Here is a 17259-nt window from a genome sequence, read left to right on the forward strand (position 1 = left end):
TTTTTTTATAACCTAACCCTGCTTCATATTTCTCCACAACTTTATCCCTGACCTGTTTGGTGAGCTCCTTGGTCTTCATGATGCTGTTTGTTCAGTAATGATCTCCAACAAACTCTGAGTCCGTCACAGAACAGGTGTATTTATACTGAGATTAAATTGCAGACAGGTGGACCCTATTTACTAATTATGTGACTTGCAAATGTGACTTGTGAATGCAATTGGTCGCACCAGATCTTTGTTAGGGGTTTCACAGTAAAGGGGGTGAATACATATGCACTCAACACTTTTCAGATTTTAATTGTAAATAATTGTGAAATCCATGTAATATTTCCCCCCACTTCCAAATGATGCACTATTTTGTGTTGGTCCATTACATAAACTCACGATGAAATAAATTTTAATCTGTGGTTATACCATGACAAAATGTAGAAAAGTCCAAAGGGGGTGAATACTTATGCAAGGCACTGTATGTCTCTTCCTCTTTTAACACGCATGTGAGTGTACTTCTACTTCAACATAATAACTGAATGTTTGCATATGCATCTTTATTTGTGTGTGTGTGTGTGTGTGTGTGTGTGTGTGGAGTTGGAGTTAAGACAACAAAAACAGTAGGTCACAGCAGGGTGTCAATGTAAAGCAAGAGAGGTTGCTGGGCATGTGGTTTGTGTGTGTGAGTGTATGAAGCATGGATTTTGTATAATGAAGAAAAATGCCAATCATGCAATTACAAGCCCCAAAGCCAAGTATTACAAAGAATGCCTGCAGTAGATGCCATGGAATTCAAGTAAATTTCTGATTTGGGGCCACTCATTTACCATTAAGGCATCTATTTCTTTTTCTTATTCCAATGTTTAATGCTGTCTCACCTTCCTGCAATTGGTCTTAAAATTCGAACTATCCAAAAAAAAAAGCATTTCATGGTTCAAACAAACTGAACATAGGACGGAGATCATCTCTTATTGTCAGAATAAATTTTTGTCACTGGCAAATTTCAAACCTTTATGTTGGTTTAAACTAAACTGAGAAGCTAGTCAGTCAGAAATGCCTTGCACATGTATTGCAATTGATGCGTTAAATGTGACACCATTAAATGGTGTGCCGTTCGGCATTCAATATGGTTGGTTGTCAGAAAAAATATTGAATATTCATATAAAAATACGAATATCCAATAATAGCTTTAATTGATTAAAGTTACCTCTGGGCACCACCCTTCAAAGGAAGGAAAATATATCCAATTTATTGATTAAGTCTAATGAAAGTACTAACTGCAAATTTGGAACTCTGATTAATAATTAAATTAATAACTATAATCAAAATGACCATATAGATAGTTAGAAAAGAGGAAGGATATAGAGTTCTTGACAGTGTATAGGTTGGAAGAATTCACACTTATGCAATATTAATGTAAACAACAGTATTACGTACTGAATGTAAAGTAAAGTAGATGTCGTTGATATTGGAGTTGTAAATTTTGGTAAATGAACTGTGTTGGTTTGTCGTATTCAGTTTTTCTATAATCCGTAGTGGGAAATGATCAGTCAAAAATGTAATGTTATGGATAAAATCATAGTGTTCATAAAGACATTTGACTGTATTTGATCTTCCAACATCTTCTCTTCCAGAAATTCATGTTAGAGTGTCTGCATCTTTTTTTGCCCATCTCCCTCTTGCATAGTGTTTGAACTAGTCTATTTTTCTCTCTCTCTCTCTCTCTCTCTCTCTCTCTCTCTCTCTCTCTCTCTCTCTCTCTCTCTCTCTCTCACACACGAACACACACACATCAAAAGCCATGATGCATTTGAGTAAAGCTGGTGAAAGCTCATCTTCATGTTGCCTTGGAAACGTATGAAATTGTTTTGATATGTCCTTGGTCAACCTAATGCATGTGCGTGTGTGTATGTGAGAGAGAGAGAGAGAGAGTTGTGAACAGTGGATTTACATGGTCACATACATGCTAGCACTGACACTTTTTATTGGATATTCAAACATGGGGGGATGCTCATATATGAACTGTAATAACCTGTTCAAATTCAAAATATACAGTCGAGAAGCACGTCAGATTATCTGAACTTTTCGGTCTCATACTCCATCAGGGGGCACGAACTATTATCTTGTTCTTCACGCCCTCTTGATCATCAGTAAAGTAAGGCAGTAATATTATGTTTTGCTATTAAAAAGGAGGACGTCAGGAAGCAAAGCTATCCTGAGTGGACAATAATGACGCCAAAGCATCTAAGAAGCGGTGTGTAGCCATTTTTTGTTCTGCACTATAGATGGCAAAGTAAGAAACAAAGCGAAGACAGTTTTTTGTCTTTGTGCCACCCAACCATCTTAAGGCTCATTTATCATTTATTGATACATCAATTTCAAACAATTTAACCATCACTGCCACATACTTTTATGTGTGCACTGCATAGACAAGGTTGTTCCTCAGTACATCCCCCAGAGGGCGGTGCAGATGTTGACATTGGAGGAGGTTGAGATAAGCAATAGCTTGTGCAGATAAAGTAACATCATATAAATGTCTGTAGTTCTAATCATCTCTTAAAGGGGACATATTATGCCCATTTCACCACAATTGATATGGTTCCTTGGGGTCTTAATGAAATGTCTGTACCATTTTTTGGTCAAAATACCACAAGGATCAATCTAAAACAGCCTTCCTCAGATTGACCTGTTTTGAGTGCCCCGCCCCCCCCACACACTCTCACCGCCCCGCCCCCCCTCTATCCAACAACCCTGCCCCCCTTTCACCGCGTCCTGGAACACGTTCCGGTGCTATTTTCGAACAAAGCTCCACAAACAGCTGTTTTAAGTTATACCTGCTGTTTCAAACTGGCGACACACACAGAACCAACGACTCGGGTTAGCCTCCCGGCCGGGGTTCCACATGCAATACTGCTGTAAATACGTTCACAAGCAGCCATTCCAGAAAGTGATGCAACTTTAAACACAAACTAACAGCCAACTAGCGTAAGCCCGCTGCTGCTAACCGTAGCGGGACACACAGGCTGGAGATTTGTCACAGATCGATAATGATCAATGATGAAAATGAGACATACCCTGCAGACGTGGGGAACCCTGAGCCAGTGAGACGTGTCCGACTCTCAGGTGTGTGAAGTCAGCGGGAGCATCGCCAGCCTCGCAGTGAGCCGCCCGGGTACAGCCGGGATCCAACCCGCCACAGAGCAGCCAGCTGCCACTGCCGCCGGCCGGCAAGCCAGGCACTGATTGCTATGAGGCTAACGCCACCTAGCTTACATGTCACCGTCAATTACCGAAACAATACAACAGCTTTTCTAGTTGAAGACACTCACTGCGACACGAGACACGCACCGTCAACGCTCCCCTGTCCGTGGGGAGATCAGTCAGGCGGCTGCTGCTAACCGTAAACAAACAGCGAGGTCCACCAGAAGCGAGCCGCAGACATGGGTCCAGCAGCCCAACATCACCAAACGAGCCCGAGCTGAGGAGGGGGCTTTGGCATGTGACTTACCCGGACTGCAGGCTCTGCTTCTCGGCCAGATCTCCGCTGCTTCCCGGGTGGGCTGCCACATGCAATACTGCTGTAAAAACGTGCACAAGCAGCCATTTGAAGCAACTTTAAACACAAACTAACGGCAAGCTAGCGTTAGCTCCCTGCTGCTAACCGTAAACAAACACCGACAGGTCCAGCAGAAGCGAGCTGCTGACATGGAGCCAGCATCCCGACGACATCACCCAGCGAGCCCGAGCTGAGGAGGGGGCTTGGGCTCGTGACTTACCCCGACCGCAGGCTCTGCTTCTCGGCCAGATCTCCGCCTCTCACCCTGCTCACCGGCTGGTTAGCGTACCCCCTCAGCTAGCTTCCCAGCTAATACCCGCCGCCTTGAGCTGAGGAGGGTGCTGTGGCTCGTAACGTAAACCGGTCTCCTCCTCCACCAGATCTCCGCCTCCAGGGAGGGGGGGGGGGGGGGCTATGCCATGTAGACCGACTGTGACGTCAATTCTGGTCGTATTCCCATTCAACGCACTCTATCGTATAGTTTCTTACCTAGAGGAACCACAACAAATTGCGGGAGTTGCTTTTTTCCAGAGTTTTTGGGACGGTAGACATGCCCACATTTACGTGTAGAAGCACTACAAAAGTGGATTTTTCATAATATGTCCCCTTTAAAGTCTCTGCCAAAGACGTTACACCCTTGTTGAAATTTCTTCCTAGTATCTTATGGTTGTCTTCCTTGAACTATTGGCTACACTGCCCCCTCCAATGTTCCATGGTCCGACTCCATTTTGTATATCCAAAAGCTTGTAGAAGACCTGCATAAATACTGACAAAATTATACAAAATATAGATAGCTGTGTCCATATATGTATCTAACGTTGAGCATAAATTCGACTTTACCCCTTTATATTGATATAATTGTTTTGCAGTAAAGAAGTGAGGCACATCAAGACTGGAAATTATTTACGCTTGTACTTGGAGCATAACAAACAAATATTCACTGGATAGGTCAGTCCGTCAGTGAAGTCCGTATCGTATATAACACCACTGCTAACACATCAGAGTCTGTCCATGACTTGCAATTGACAGACAGAAGTCTGTTTGCATGTCCCTGCTGGTTGAGGTGTCAACCAAACACAATTGGGATTACAAATAAAGAATTTCTGATGTTTTTCTGATGCAAGTTTGATTGTAATGAAAAATGACAAACTCAGATTTCAGTCTGACCTTAATGGAAAGAAAAGGTCACAACACACTTAATGGCAGGACTCTCTGTCAGAAGTCAAATTTGATATGGTTGAAATGGACCTTCGAAACAGGCCCACAAACTCACTAACATCCTGAAGTATTAGTTTAACACACATCATCCATTCAACCAGCAATACTGACCAACTTGTTCTGTACTGGCCAAATACTTTCCATGTACAATTGGAATTACTCTATACACACAAGTGTGTTATTATCAAATCCTCATTTATCCTGTAAAGAGCAAGATTACAAAGGTATGTTCCACAGTATTATTGAACAAAACAGGCTGTTGTGAATACCAAATAAGGAAGGGTTCAGATTGAAAACATATCAAATTGATGTCTTCATGTGAATATAATTTGAAGTTATTATTGGAAAATACAGCTGCGCACCTGACTGACTGAATTTGTAGTTGAAAATATGAATGTGTCTGTAAATGTCAAGTCGCCAAAGGTTTTGCGCAAGGTACTACTTTGGATAGCGCACATTAAGATGAAAAATACGGTGTAAATGAGGGTTTTTCGAGTTGAATTTGTAGATTGGGGCTTACGGACAATTGGATGACACCACAGGGGCAGTATGGAGGTATTTTATGTTTTTTAAAGACGTGGTCCCCAGTTATTCAAACTCCAAAAGTGTTTTGTGGACTCAAACACTTCACACACCCCTCCATTCTTTTCCTTTTTCCTTACTATTTTTGATATGACTTCTTCATTGTTACCCTCTTCACCATGGGTTTCTCAAACCATGACTATAAACTGCTGTATAGTAAACAAATTACTTCATGCCAATCAGAAATAGCTGTGAATGCCTGGCTGAGTCATGAATAAAATGAAGTGAATGAATGAATGAATGAATGAATGAATGAACAAAAAGCTAAATGAGTATCTGCCCTGGAGTCCTGGCTGAGTAAGTCTGCCAGTTGCTTAGCAGTGTGGTGTCTGTGTGTTTCCATCCTGCCTCAGTGGTGTTGCTTCTGTCACACCCTGCCTCACATTGCCCCAAACCATCTGTCAACTACATGAGCAGGACACATAAACATCTGGCAAGAACCCGCCCTTTCTATCGCTTCATCCATTTTCTTCCTCTCTCCCTCCTGACCTCCTGCCTCTTAGGTTTCTTGGAGATCAAACAATTAGAGGGTCAAGACTGCTTAGCGAATGTCTGCTTTGTAGATTATATAATGTCTATTTCTCTCCATCTCTTTAATGCAATAACTGTTTTTTACTATTTAATTAAGTCAAATGTTAGTGGGTAAATATATTTAATTATAAAATATCAAATTATAAATAATAACAATATATACAAAAATAATAAAAGAATGATTTCCATGTAAGTATGTTAGTATAATTGAGTACATTTTAAATCTGTTTGCATTTGTAAGTTTTTTCTTTTGGTGTGTTATTTTAAACTTAAACCAATATTAATATAATTTTGTTGGGCAAAATAATCTTAAATTAATGTCCATTAACTAGATGTATGTGTGTTTGTTTCTTGCTTTCAACCTCAGTCAAAGTTGTTGAAAACTGTGTAGGACTTGTGTCATTACAAATCCATGGGCATTTATTCTCTGCCTCAGCCACCTCCACTCTTCTGGGACGAACATCCACACGTGTTTGGAACCTGGCTTCAGGAATTTGACCCTATTCAGCAGCAAAAGCAAACTTAAATGAGGATTAAAAATTAGGTGTTCATTTTCATAACAGCAGATTGCTGTGGACACATTTCTGTCCAGCTTTTTGTTTTTAGATGTATTTTAGTATTCGTGTATATCTGTTATACATTTATTTTTTAAATATTTACCCATTAACAGTAACATAGAACGATACAAAATAGCTTAGATGATACAAAATATGGAGTCAAATATTACACCTTCTATGTTATATGGAAGGTGAAGCAAGCACAGGTGTATTAAACTTTCACCCGGGTCTTACCTGACACAGAAAAAGTCTGCTTGGTTAGCGTTTTCAACAATGACAGTAACTCAAAAACTCAAGGGGAGTATACTAGTTTATTCTGCCCTTGAATCCAAGCCGACGTTGAAACCAATACATTTATGTTGAAATGTACATAGTGCTGAACACTTGAGTAAATAACTTTTGGCAAAGTAATCTGTTCAGTTACATGTGGCATCTATTGCACTTCTGTCTGTCCTGGGAGAGGGATCCCTCACGTGACTCTCTGAGTTTTCTACGTTTGGTGGGCCTGTTAAAAGGGTTTTTGGTAATTTTCCTTACTCTTGTTAAGGGTAATCGAAAGAGGATGTCACACCTTGTTAGGCCTTTGAGACAAATTGTGATTTGTGAATATGGGCTATACAAATACATTTTGATTGAAAGTGAAAGATAAAACAATATCAGCATCTTAGTGAACAAGCTATAATTCATTAGCTCAGAGTAGTATCTCAGTATTCTGCATGTACAATGTTGTTTATGAAATATACAACATATAAAAAATATGTATAGAGTATTTCTTTTTATGTGGTCATTGTCCTCTAATCCGGGTTCAAACTAACTGGTTCACATTAACTAGTTCTCATGCTTTTTTGCCTGACCACTAGAGGCTCATGTGTTTATAGCTGTTAAATGGCCACACTGCAGTGGGGACAAAAGCAAGCATTTATACAATGAGATATGTGATATGAGGTGCAAGTTCCACTCCTGCGTCTTCCACAACTGCATCTAGTGAGCATGATAGTCAAATTTGACCAAAATAACCCATACATCTTGAATAAGATTGTGAACTGGCAGGTATGTGTAATTCTGGCTAAATTAAAATAAAAACAAAGGGGAAAATAGGAGGATTGTGGGCGAGGAAAGAGAAGGGAGTTTGGGGAATGCTGCTCTCATTCACAATGGCACCTCCTCTTCCTCCTCCTCTTTCTGCTCATTCCCCCACTACACAAACACACATACACACACACACACATACACAAAGCCATCCATAATTGATGCTAGCTGTAGCTGTAGGCAGACACTGGCAGGCTGGACTTTATACCGCAGCTGGATGTGCATGGAGGAAAGCAGAGGCGAAATGGTAGAGCAGGTACCTCTGATATTACACTGTTTTTTCACCATCTCTCTACCCCACTCTATCTCTCTCACCTTATTGTCACTTCTACACCCGCTCTCTTCGTCCACACTGTGCTGCATGTCGCATGCTCCTTTTGTGGCTGTGTTCTATTATGCATGTGTGCGAGCATATACAGTATGTTTAGTATGGTTGGGTTTAAAGGGCTGCATGCTTGCACGCTGCTCTGTCTAGATGGGTTTTGGTATTAGTGTGTGTGCATGCATCTCTTTCTTTCTACCTCATTCTCTTGTCTTCATCTATAACAGAGGCTGAACTTATGCATTAGAGATTTTGAAAATGAGACCAATAAACCCTGCAAGTTGCATGTGGTTGGTTGTGATTGTTCAGCAGGGAGAGAAAGACATTAAGAAATTATATTATATATTCCCATTTTTGCCACTCTGTTTCATATATACAGTGTTATGCATGTTGAGTAAGTTATATTGCTTTCACCTTTTCACTGTTCACCTGAATGAAAAAAAATTAAATAGTGGATGAAAGAATCTAAAGTTCCGCTGAAGCTCTAGGATTCAGTAATCGTATCAAATGTATTTCCTCCAACACATCCGTCCCCCACATATTCAGTCTTTGTTTTCCCCTCACACAGACCTAGATTAACTGTTGCAGAGGAGTTTTTGATAGACATATATTTTGTTGCCAGTGAAGTGAGGAAATCTCTTTCTTTATCAGATTGTGTTTTCCTCTATGTTTACCCAGTGGCGTGCCATCCTGGTATAATGAACAACAATTAAATGATACCAAAATTTAACCGATATGTCTCCTTACATCTGATCTGTTTGTAACTTACAACTCACTTGAGGCAGAGCAGACTGTGGCCTCTGGAAGCTAGCTTCACCTTTAGGCAATGTTACTCATCTTTTCTGTCATTTTGTGGATGAGACCATGTTAACAGTTTATTTTTGAGTTTTTCGCATTGAGGATACACCCTGGGATCTCTGAGGGGTGTGCGTTTCAAGCTGCCCTTGACTTAGCTTCAGCAGCAGTTAGGAGTAATGCAGCTGCTCTAGTTTAGGGATGGGTGTTCTGCATGTCTAAAAAACATGAGTTCTGTATACAAGATACAAGATACATTAATGGTCCCACACACATGCACACACACGACATGCAAGGGGGGGAAAGTTGTTCTCTGCTATCACCCATCTGGTGAACACAGGAGGACACACAGAGCAGTGGGCAGCAATGCACAGCGCCCGGGGAGCAGTGTTGGGGGTACTTAGACAGTGGGGTGGGGTAGGCAATTTGACAGTGGGGAACAGATCCAGGTGTTGTCATCCAGGTATGTTTTTTGTTGTCACTCCGTGGAGTTGAACAAGAGACCACCGTCGGATTTTCTGCCCATAGTCCAACTTTCTGCCACTAGTCCACCGCCTCTCATCAGCTTGCCTACGTATAAAAACTCACTTGACTACACTGCATCAACCTGAACTTAAACTCATCCCTAACCCTAAGCTTAGTAGAAAGCACTATTTATCAGTTGAACAGGTTTGATACTACAAGGTGCTACAAAGACTGGTAAAAGCAGCCCATAAACTTAAATCAAAATCACAACTAAATAAAGTAGCCCAACAATAACAATCAAGCTAGATGCTATCGTTAAATGTTAGTGTGGTTGTTTGTGTTTAGCAGCTAGTTAGCTTGGCTCGCGTTGCTATCCTTAGTGCTATGTTGCGTGATGCCAATTTCTGGTTCAGCGACAGTGTAGTGGCCAGGTGACAGGTGTGTTTTACTCTCCCTTTATATACAAACATGCACTATCATGAATGTGAACACACACACAGACAAAGAAAGTGTGACTTATGCTCATGACATATATAAAGTCAATGAACATAGCTGAAAAGAGTTGTTGGATGGAACATTATTGTTTCAAATTTCCAATATAAAACCTTTAACTATGACACAGATATTTACCATCCTGGTAGGTCCATGGCTGTAGCCTACTGTTTCTCTCCAGGTTCAGTCAGTGAGCACAGATTCCAGAATAGAAGAACCACAAACCACACATTATCCTTTCTCTTTGAGTGAGGATAAGACACACAGGATCAGATGTATAACTTTGGGTAGGTGTTTCCTCTGCTTCCAGTGTTTATGCAAAGCTAAGCTAACCATGTCCGCTACATGTTTAGTAAAAAGCCTTATGATCACACTCTCAAAAAACATATGAAATTGTTTTATAAGTAATTTCTATAAAGCCTTTTTTTCTACAGTCCATTGGCAGGTCATCATCATGAATAACCCAAAGAAAACATGACAATACATACAAAAGAACATTTTACACCCCAGCACAATACATATCAACATGTGTGAAAGGCATGACAACAAGCAAGGTTTGGACAGTCAGTAGTTCCAGAGTATAAATAAATATTACAGTTTATAACATGGGTTTTTCACTCATCAAAGCAAATATTGAGACCTGGAATAATATGTATACACATGAGTGATCAAAAGATCAGACTGGTTGAAAAACTAAAAACAGGTTAGAAAACAAAGGTGATGCAAACATTCATCACAGTTTACAGACTGATTTCCTGCATTGACTCACTACATAGTAATTGCACAAAGTTGTACTAAACAATGTCTCTCAGTAAAGTCGCTGACAAATCTGGAATTCTTTCAAACATCTGGCAGTGTTCCACTAAGTTGTGGCTTTAAGAGAGAGCAGATTGAACAAATTCCCCCAAATCTCTCCTGGAAGTCAAGTCTGATGGTATCAGAAGGGATATAATCAAGCAAGGAGGAACAAAGTCATTTAGAATAAAAATACAGGAGACAGAGTTGAGGCGATTGCAGAGTTGTCTTCTGAGAAATGAAGAAAAGACAAGAATAACACATGTAAACACTTTTATTCACATAAACACTCATTCACTGTGCACTTATTCAGAATTAAAATTGTAGTTCTTGAGTCGTGTGTGTGTGTGTGCGTGTGCAGCCCTTACTGCCACGTAAAGCATATTTCAGGCTTGTAAATGTGGTTCTTATTACGCAGCAGAGCATTTAGCCAAGACTCACTGTCTGCACCCCCTCTCTTTCCTGCATATGTCTGTCTCTCTCTCTCTCTCTCTCTCTCTCTCTCTCTCTCTCTCTCTCTCTCTCTCTCTCTCTCTCTCTCTCTCTCTCTCTCTCTCTCTCTCTCTCTCTCTCATATGACTGGGATATAAATGTCCCACTAGAGTAACCTCTCTCACATACACTTAGTGTTTTTGGAATGGGAGCACATTAACTTTCTTTCTTCAACTGTTTTAGCAATTTTTCATGAATCCCAGCCACAGTCAGCTGAAACTGCATCTCTTTAAAAACTAAACACAAATATATTAACATACACATGTCATACAAAGATTTCAAGCTTTTTATTCCAGATTTCTTTCTCTATGCACAGCACACATGTTAACACTTCTTAAATGTGCTAATGTAAGTCATTCATTCTCTGGGGATGAAAAATATCATGCCATTGTGAATCTATTTTGTGGTGATATTTTCAACAACATTACCTTGTTTAGTGTCCTGACACTAGCAAGAAGAAACGGCAATACCATAAGATAGAACTTTTGAAAAACAATCTAAAGGAATGTTCAGTTGGGGAAAACAAGACATAAGCAATACTTCATCCTGATGGAATGTTGATGTGATCTAAATTAAAAAGTACATCTGTTTGTTCATACAGGACACACCCGCATCCCCGGACTCATCCATGGCCCAGGCTTACCCATCAGCCCAGTTTGCCCCTGCATCCCAGAACGGCATTCCAGCTCAATTCGCAGCTTCACACCCTCATCCACATCCACTCTCCCACCCACATCCACACCAGCACCCAGCAGCACCACCGGACTATACTGGGGTCCAGGCCTCCATTAGTGAGCATCCGCTCAACATGTACCAGTCCTTGCAGAGCCACAGTGATCAGGGCGGGTCAGAGTCCAGCTGCCAGACGGTCACAGGCACAGCTACAGTAAGACATTATGAGATGCACTGTTGTTTCAGTTTGTAACGATCCACGATTTGAATTATTATTTCTTTAGTACAATCTTTTTTTTAAACATGTGGAATAGTGTGGAAAGCCTAAAGAAAAGATAACACATTGAGGTAATTCAGCAGTATAGTTTTGCATAAATACAATCTATAGATACTAATCAATTGAGGGTGTAGTTAAATAGGAAGAAAAAGGTTCAAACTTGGAAGAGCCAATAGTCTTGAACTACACTCTACCCTTCCCATGTGCTCAAACCCTATACAGATCAAGGGAAAATCAAGCAAGTTAATGAGCAGCTAATGGGTCAGTTTGTAAGAATGGATTTTATAACTTCTTAGTTATTTATAGTTGTGTGTTTTGAAAAGCAAGAAAGCATAGATGGAAATCATTGGACACAACACATTTTGTGGTGTAAGTCAGAATCTTCAGGGGTGCAGTGCTGTCTTGATCAAGTAAATGGTATTTGATCTGTAATTATATACCACTTTTCTAGTCTTGATGACCACTTAAAGGGCTTACGCATTCACACACACACTCACTGCATCTATAGGCAGCACTTTTTCTATGAGAGAACAGCACAGCTCCATTAGCGATAGCTGGGGTGCGGACTTTATCGAGTAAGTAATGGGTTTGTAATTCTGGAACTTGAATGGAGTTGTAGGACCAGGACATGACCAAGAGACATAGCACCCGGAGCAAATGCATCCCCATTATCTAACTAGGGGGAAAACAGTTGTTGTTGTGCTATCAAACCTCTAACAACCCAAATAATCCACAAGTGTTTGTTTGTACTGTACAAATTACTCCGGATACAAAATACACTACAGCATTTGTGTGAGGTCATTAAGAGTCACATGAATGGTATTTTAGTTGTTGTTTTTATGCCACGCCAGTTACATTGAGTGGCCACAGGCATTAAGTTTTGGGTTGTCCGGCCATCCATACGTCTGTATGTACGTTTATCAATCTTCAGAGCACCTCCAGAGAATCTATTAAAATTTGGTACACATTTTAACTTAGACTCACAGATTAACTGACAAGCTTTAGGCAATCAAAGGTGAAAAGTCAAGGTCACAGTGACCTAAAAAAACATTTTCTCTGTCAACTCAGCCTTTTGGAGATGTGTTAAAATATTGAACAGTTGTCACAAGGACTCAACGATTAATTGATTCGATTTCAGTGGTCACAGACCTCATATGAGTCTACAGGACAATGTGTGGCTGACGGAGGTATACAAAGGCATTGCAGTATTTCCAGTATATTTTGTGAATATCCAACTACATCACAATTAAGTTGTGCAATCTTGTGTTTCATAATGGTAATTACATTGAATCGTGAATGCCCAATTTAAAACCCATGTTCATCCAATTATAATCAGATCACCAGTTAACAGGAAGATTACCCTGTCGATGGTGAGCTCCACTCTAAGGCCCTAACAGTACCCACAGTTGTGTTTTTGTTCTATTATAGTACAATCAGAATACAAGGTCCTACTGTATTATTCTATGTGGTTATCCCTCTAGTACTCCAGTAAATTGTCATTGTTATCAGGGACCTTTTTTAAGTTACAGTTTTAATAGAATTCATATGACTTTTAATGCTGCATAGACAAGTACAGTCTTGTAGGCAACAAATATCCTGCTTGTCATCTTGTCTTCTGTGAACGGATAACTCAGTTCATTTTTATACATATTTATGAGACCATTGGCCTTAAGTGTCAAAAAGATGTTTATAATTTTACATAGTAATATTGTGTTCTCTCAGCACTGCACAATTATTTATTTTGTTTTATCTTTCTCAACTGGACTTCAGGACTTAATTCACACATGAAATATTGACCTAAACTGAGATTATACTAATACAATATAAGACGTTATGTCTGATAAAAGCTAATATCACTCTTATCAGACATAACGTTTGATCGATGATGAATGATTTGATAAAACTGAGAAATTAATTAATGATTTTAAGACCATAATTCATTTGTCATAAAAAAAATTGTTACATGTAAATCAAGACAATATATGATGGAGAAAGCATTTTTTTACTATAACAATATATTTATTTGTGTCTTTATACAAGAAAATTTATTTTTCTGCGTATTTTCACTGTGTTTTTTAGATTCACTGTAAATAGATAGTTGCCAAAAGGTGTGTGAAGGTATTCCATTCAGGCTTCAGATACTCAAAAAGCAAAACCCATTGTAGCTCTGCAAACCACTATGCACCAGTTGCTCCTGCTTGTTAAGCTAATTGCTGTGCGCACACTGTAATAAGTGAGGGTTCCCTAAATTAAAACATCAGCATTGTTGCACTTTCATCTTCCACATGATGATAAGACTACAATAGAACACTGTACGGTTCATTGAGTAATACTTGGATATCAACCTTCAACTATAAAAGTGAGGGGAACATCCCCATATACCCCATCAGACTAAGATCTCACCAAATGTTGCCACTTATACAAAGGATTGCGGATGTTCACAAAAACAGTTTAGCTAGTTAACTGACAATAAACATTTAAAGTCAGAGTCTTCTTAAGCCACTGGCTCTGTCTTTGACTCAAAGATGAACTGAATAAATGTTGGTTGTCAAAGGTCAAAAGGTCACAGTCACATGGCCTTACTTTTTTTTAACTCCATAGCACTTCAAGGTCAAGGTAACTATCAATCAATCAGTCAAATTTTATTTGTATAGCCCACATTCACAAATCACAATTTGTCTCATAGGGTCTCACTATGAACTTGGCCTTTTCTGCCTTGTAAATGCAATATTCTCTAACATTTGGAACAAACATTCACTTGGGCTTGGATTCCATCTTGTTTGCCTAAGATCATAGGTCAAGGTCACTGTTTAAACATCATCTCCAGACTAATATTAATGTTTTGGTCACACATAGTATAAACAGATATTCTTTTCACTAGTTCTCTTTTTTTAAGACATGTGAAAATGCACAACTTATCTCAAGCTATTCAGTTCTTTTCTTCAAGTAAACACTAATAATAAACACATACTATCATAAATGTACAAAAACTTTAAGCACTGAATAGTCTAAAATAACAGCTCACCTTAAGTCCCTGTGTGACATTACAGACCACAACAATCATGATAACTTCTCAGTAGTTCCAATGTTTTAAAACTGAGAAATAGTCTGTTCCCAACACAGTGGGATAACTTGTTCCAACATAAACAAAACTTTTCTTTAGAGTAAAAGACGGAGTATAGTCATAGACAACATGTTGCACTACCGCAAATGTCTGAGCTAATGTGTTTCTGCAAGTTCAAAGAAGAAGTTACTGTAAATTAACTTTTGCATCATGCACTACTCCGATAATGCCATGCAAATTGCAGTAACTGACATTAAATATATTTGATGGTATATGTATTGTGTATTTTATGGTATTTAACTGTAAAAACACAACAAAAAAGGTTAACAGTGTAAATATGATTTACAAACAGTCATGCAATTTACCTCACAAAACAGACACTTAATTGTGCAGTAATTCAGACACATGAACAAAAAAACTGCTTAATACAGCCACTTGTCATGGGCTAAAGACCAAGTGGAATGAGTGAGTAAAACGAGTGTCATTTTGAAAAGGAAAAGGATCAGACCCTGTCTTCATGTGATGCAGATGTGGGAAAAAAAGGTCATTCAGTCATTGACAATGAGTGCCATTTCTAGTTTCACATTTCTAGATTTTCAGATATTCTTATTCTGCCTTATCAGAAATGCAGGCCTTGTTTATGTGCTGGGTACTGAGTTTTTTACATTTATTTCATTACTGCAAGTTATTCTACCAGAGGAAAGAGTGAGGCAACGAAGCATGTTGGCAGCAAGATGAAGGCATACTGTACATCTGGAAGTCTCATTAGTTCGCCTGCAAACTCAGTCTGTCTCCTGCAATGCTTTCCCCCACACCATCAAACCTTCTTCTCTCTACTTTATTTTCTCTCTTCCTTTTCTCAGCCACGTGCCTTTCTGCATCTTGGACACTGTGATTCTCTTGCTCCACCAAGCTTCAGCTGTTTGTGCCAACAATGAATCTCAGCCCCAAAACCCATGATGACAGATGATTCTGACATCATTTCATGATCTTATAGGCAAAACACTTATTTGACATCTACATGGTACATTACAGATGTTGTATTTATCCTATGCCTTACAGGATAAAATACAATTATTAAATGTAATTATGGATGACATAATGTATTTACACAATTATTCTGTGGTTTTCAAATATAACTGGCATTTAAAATTGGCCTTATTTTGTATTATTTTGTATGACTCAAAAATATATACAGTCACTGATCACTCTTAAAGGCTGGATATTTTCCTGGATATTACAGTTGCAGTCTTTTTGTCTTTGATTTCACAAGATGTGATCTGATTAAATGAGCCATTTACAGTTTCACTGTACCGGCCATTTGTACTTAGACTTGTATGGCCTAATCTTTGAGACAAGAATATGCTACTGGCAGGATCAGCCAGGACCACAACCTTCGATATTCTGCTCCATATTTGCACGACTGCAGCTGGCGAGGCCATGGTAGTTCTCATGATGTTATTCAACTAGTTAATGCTACATTGCTTTTATAAACAAATACTGTGTCACATTTCAGATACTTCCTTTAGTACCAGGCAAAATTCTATTGTATACAGTTTACAGCTCCAATGTTTTGTGCCTGAGGGTGGAAATAGGCAGCACTCTGTCATTTCTCGGCAGCATGTGTGTGCTGGAAGGATGACCTCATCTGGCCAGTGTTTATAGACCTACGTCAGCCTCGTTTTCCCTGACCGTTAACCCCCACATTGTTTTTTTTTTAGAGAAGTAGGGGGTTAAGAGAAAGAGAAAACAGATATTTGAATCTCCCAAAAAGAAGAATATCATGTGTTCTTTACTGTATGTTAAAGTACATCATATATTCAATTCAATACAATTGTATTTGTATTGAACCAAAAATGGGTCAAAAATTCAAAATGTTCAAAAATTATAAGGACATGCAAGAGTTGGCGACTCTGGAGAAATACAAAATAATTTTAAACGGGAAGAAACCTGTAACAGAATCAGACTAATACCCCAACCATCTGCCTCGAATGGTTGGGGTATGGAAAATGGGAAAGAATGGAGAGATGGGTGAAAAAGAGAGGAGAGAAAGTGGGGGGCGGTCAGGAACCGAGAGAGAGCAGAGAGAGGGAGAAAGGGCTCAGTGCATGATGGGAGTTCCCTCAGCAGTCTAGACCTATTTCACCATAACTAAGGGATGGTTCAGGACTCACCTGACCCAGCCCTAACTACAGGCTTTATCAAAAAGGAACGTTTAAAGTTTAACCTTATGTAGAGATAGTGTCTGCTTCCTGAACCCAGAGTTGGAGCTGGTTCCACAGGAGAGGCACTTGGTAGCTGAAAGCTCTACCTCCCATTCTACTCTTACAGATTATTGGAACCACAGGAGAGCGTGTGTTTTGG

General features: G+C 39.4%; 1 protein-coding gene across 4 annotated transcripts in view; it reads left to right on the forward strand.

Moving 5' to 3' along the window:
- Nucleotides 1-7665: 7665 nt before the first annotated feature.
- Nucleotides 7666-17259, forward strand: part of rbfox1 (RNA binding fox-1 homolog 1) — a 75277-nt gene continuing 65683 nt past the window's right edge. For 3 of the 4 annotated variants that reach the window (XM_053443444.1, XM_053443446.1, XM_053443448.1), the window contains exons 1-2: nucleotides 7666-7777; nucleotides 11484-11768. In XM_053443444.1, coding sequence (XP_053299419.1) covers nucleotides 7739-7777; nucleotides 11484-11768 — 324 coding nt within the window. In that variant the 5' untranslated portion in view covers nucleotides 7666-7738. The remainder of the gene's footprint in view (nucleotides 7778-11483; nucleotides 11769-17259) is intronic. The other variant, XM_053443447.1, reaches the window with a different exon arrangement.

This window comes from Pleuronectes platessa, chromosome 16, assembly GCF_947347685.1.
Source record: "Pleuronectes platessa chromosome 16, fPlePla1.1, whole genome shotgun sequence".
Classification (NCBI taxonomy): domain Eukaryota; kingdom Metazoa; phylum Chordata; class Actinopteri; order Pleuronectiformes; family Pleuronectidae; genus Pleuronectes; species Pleuronectes platessa.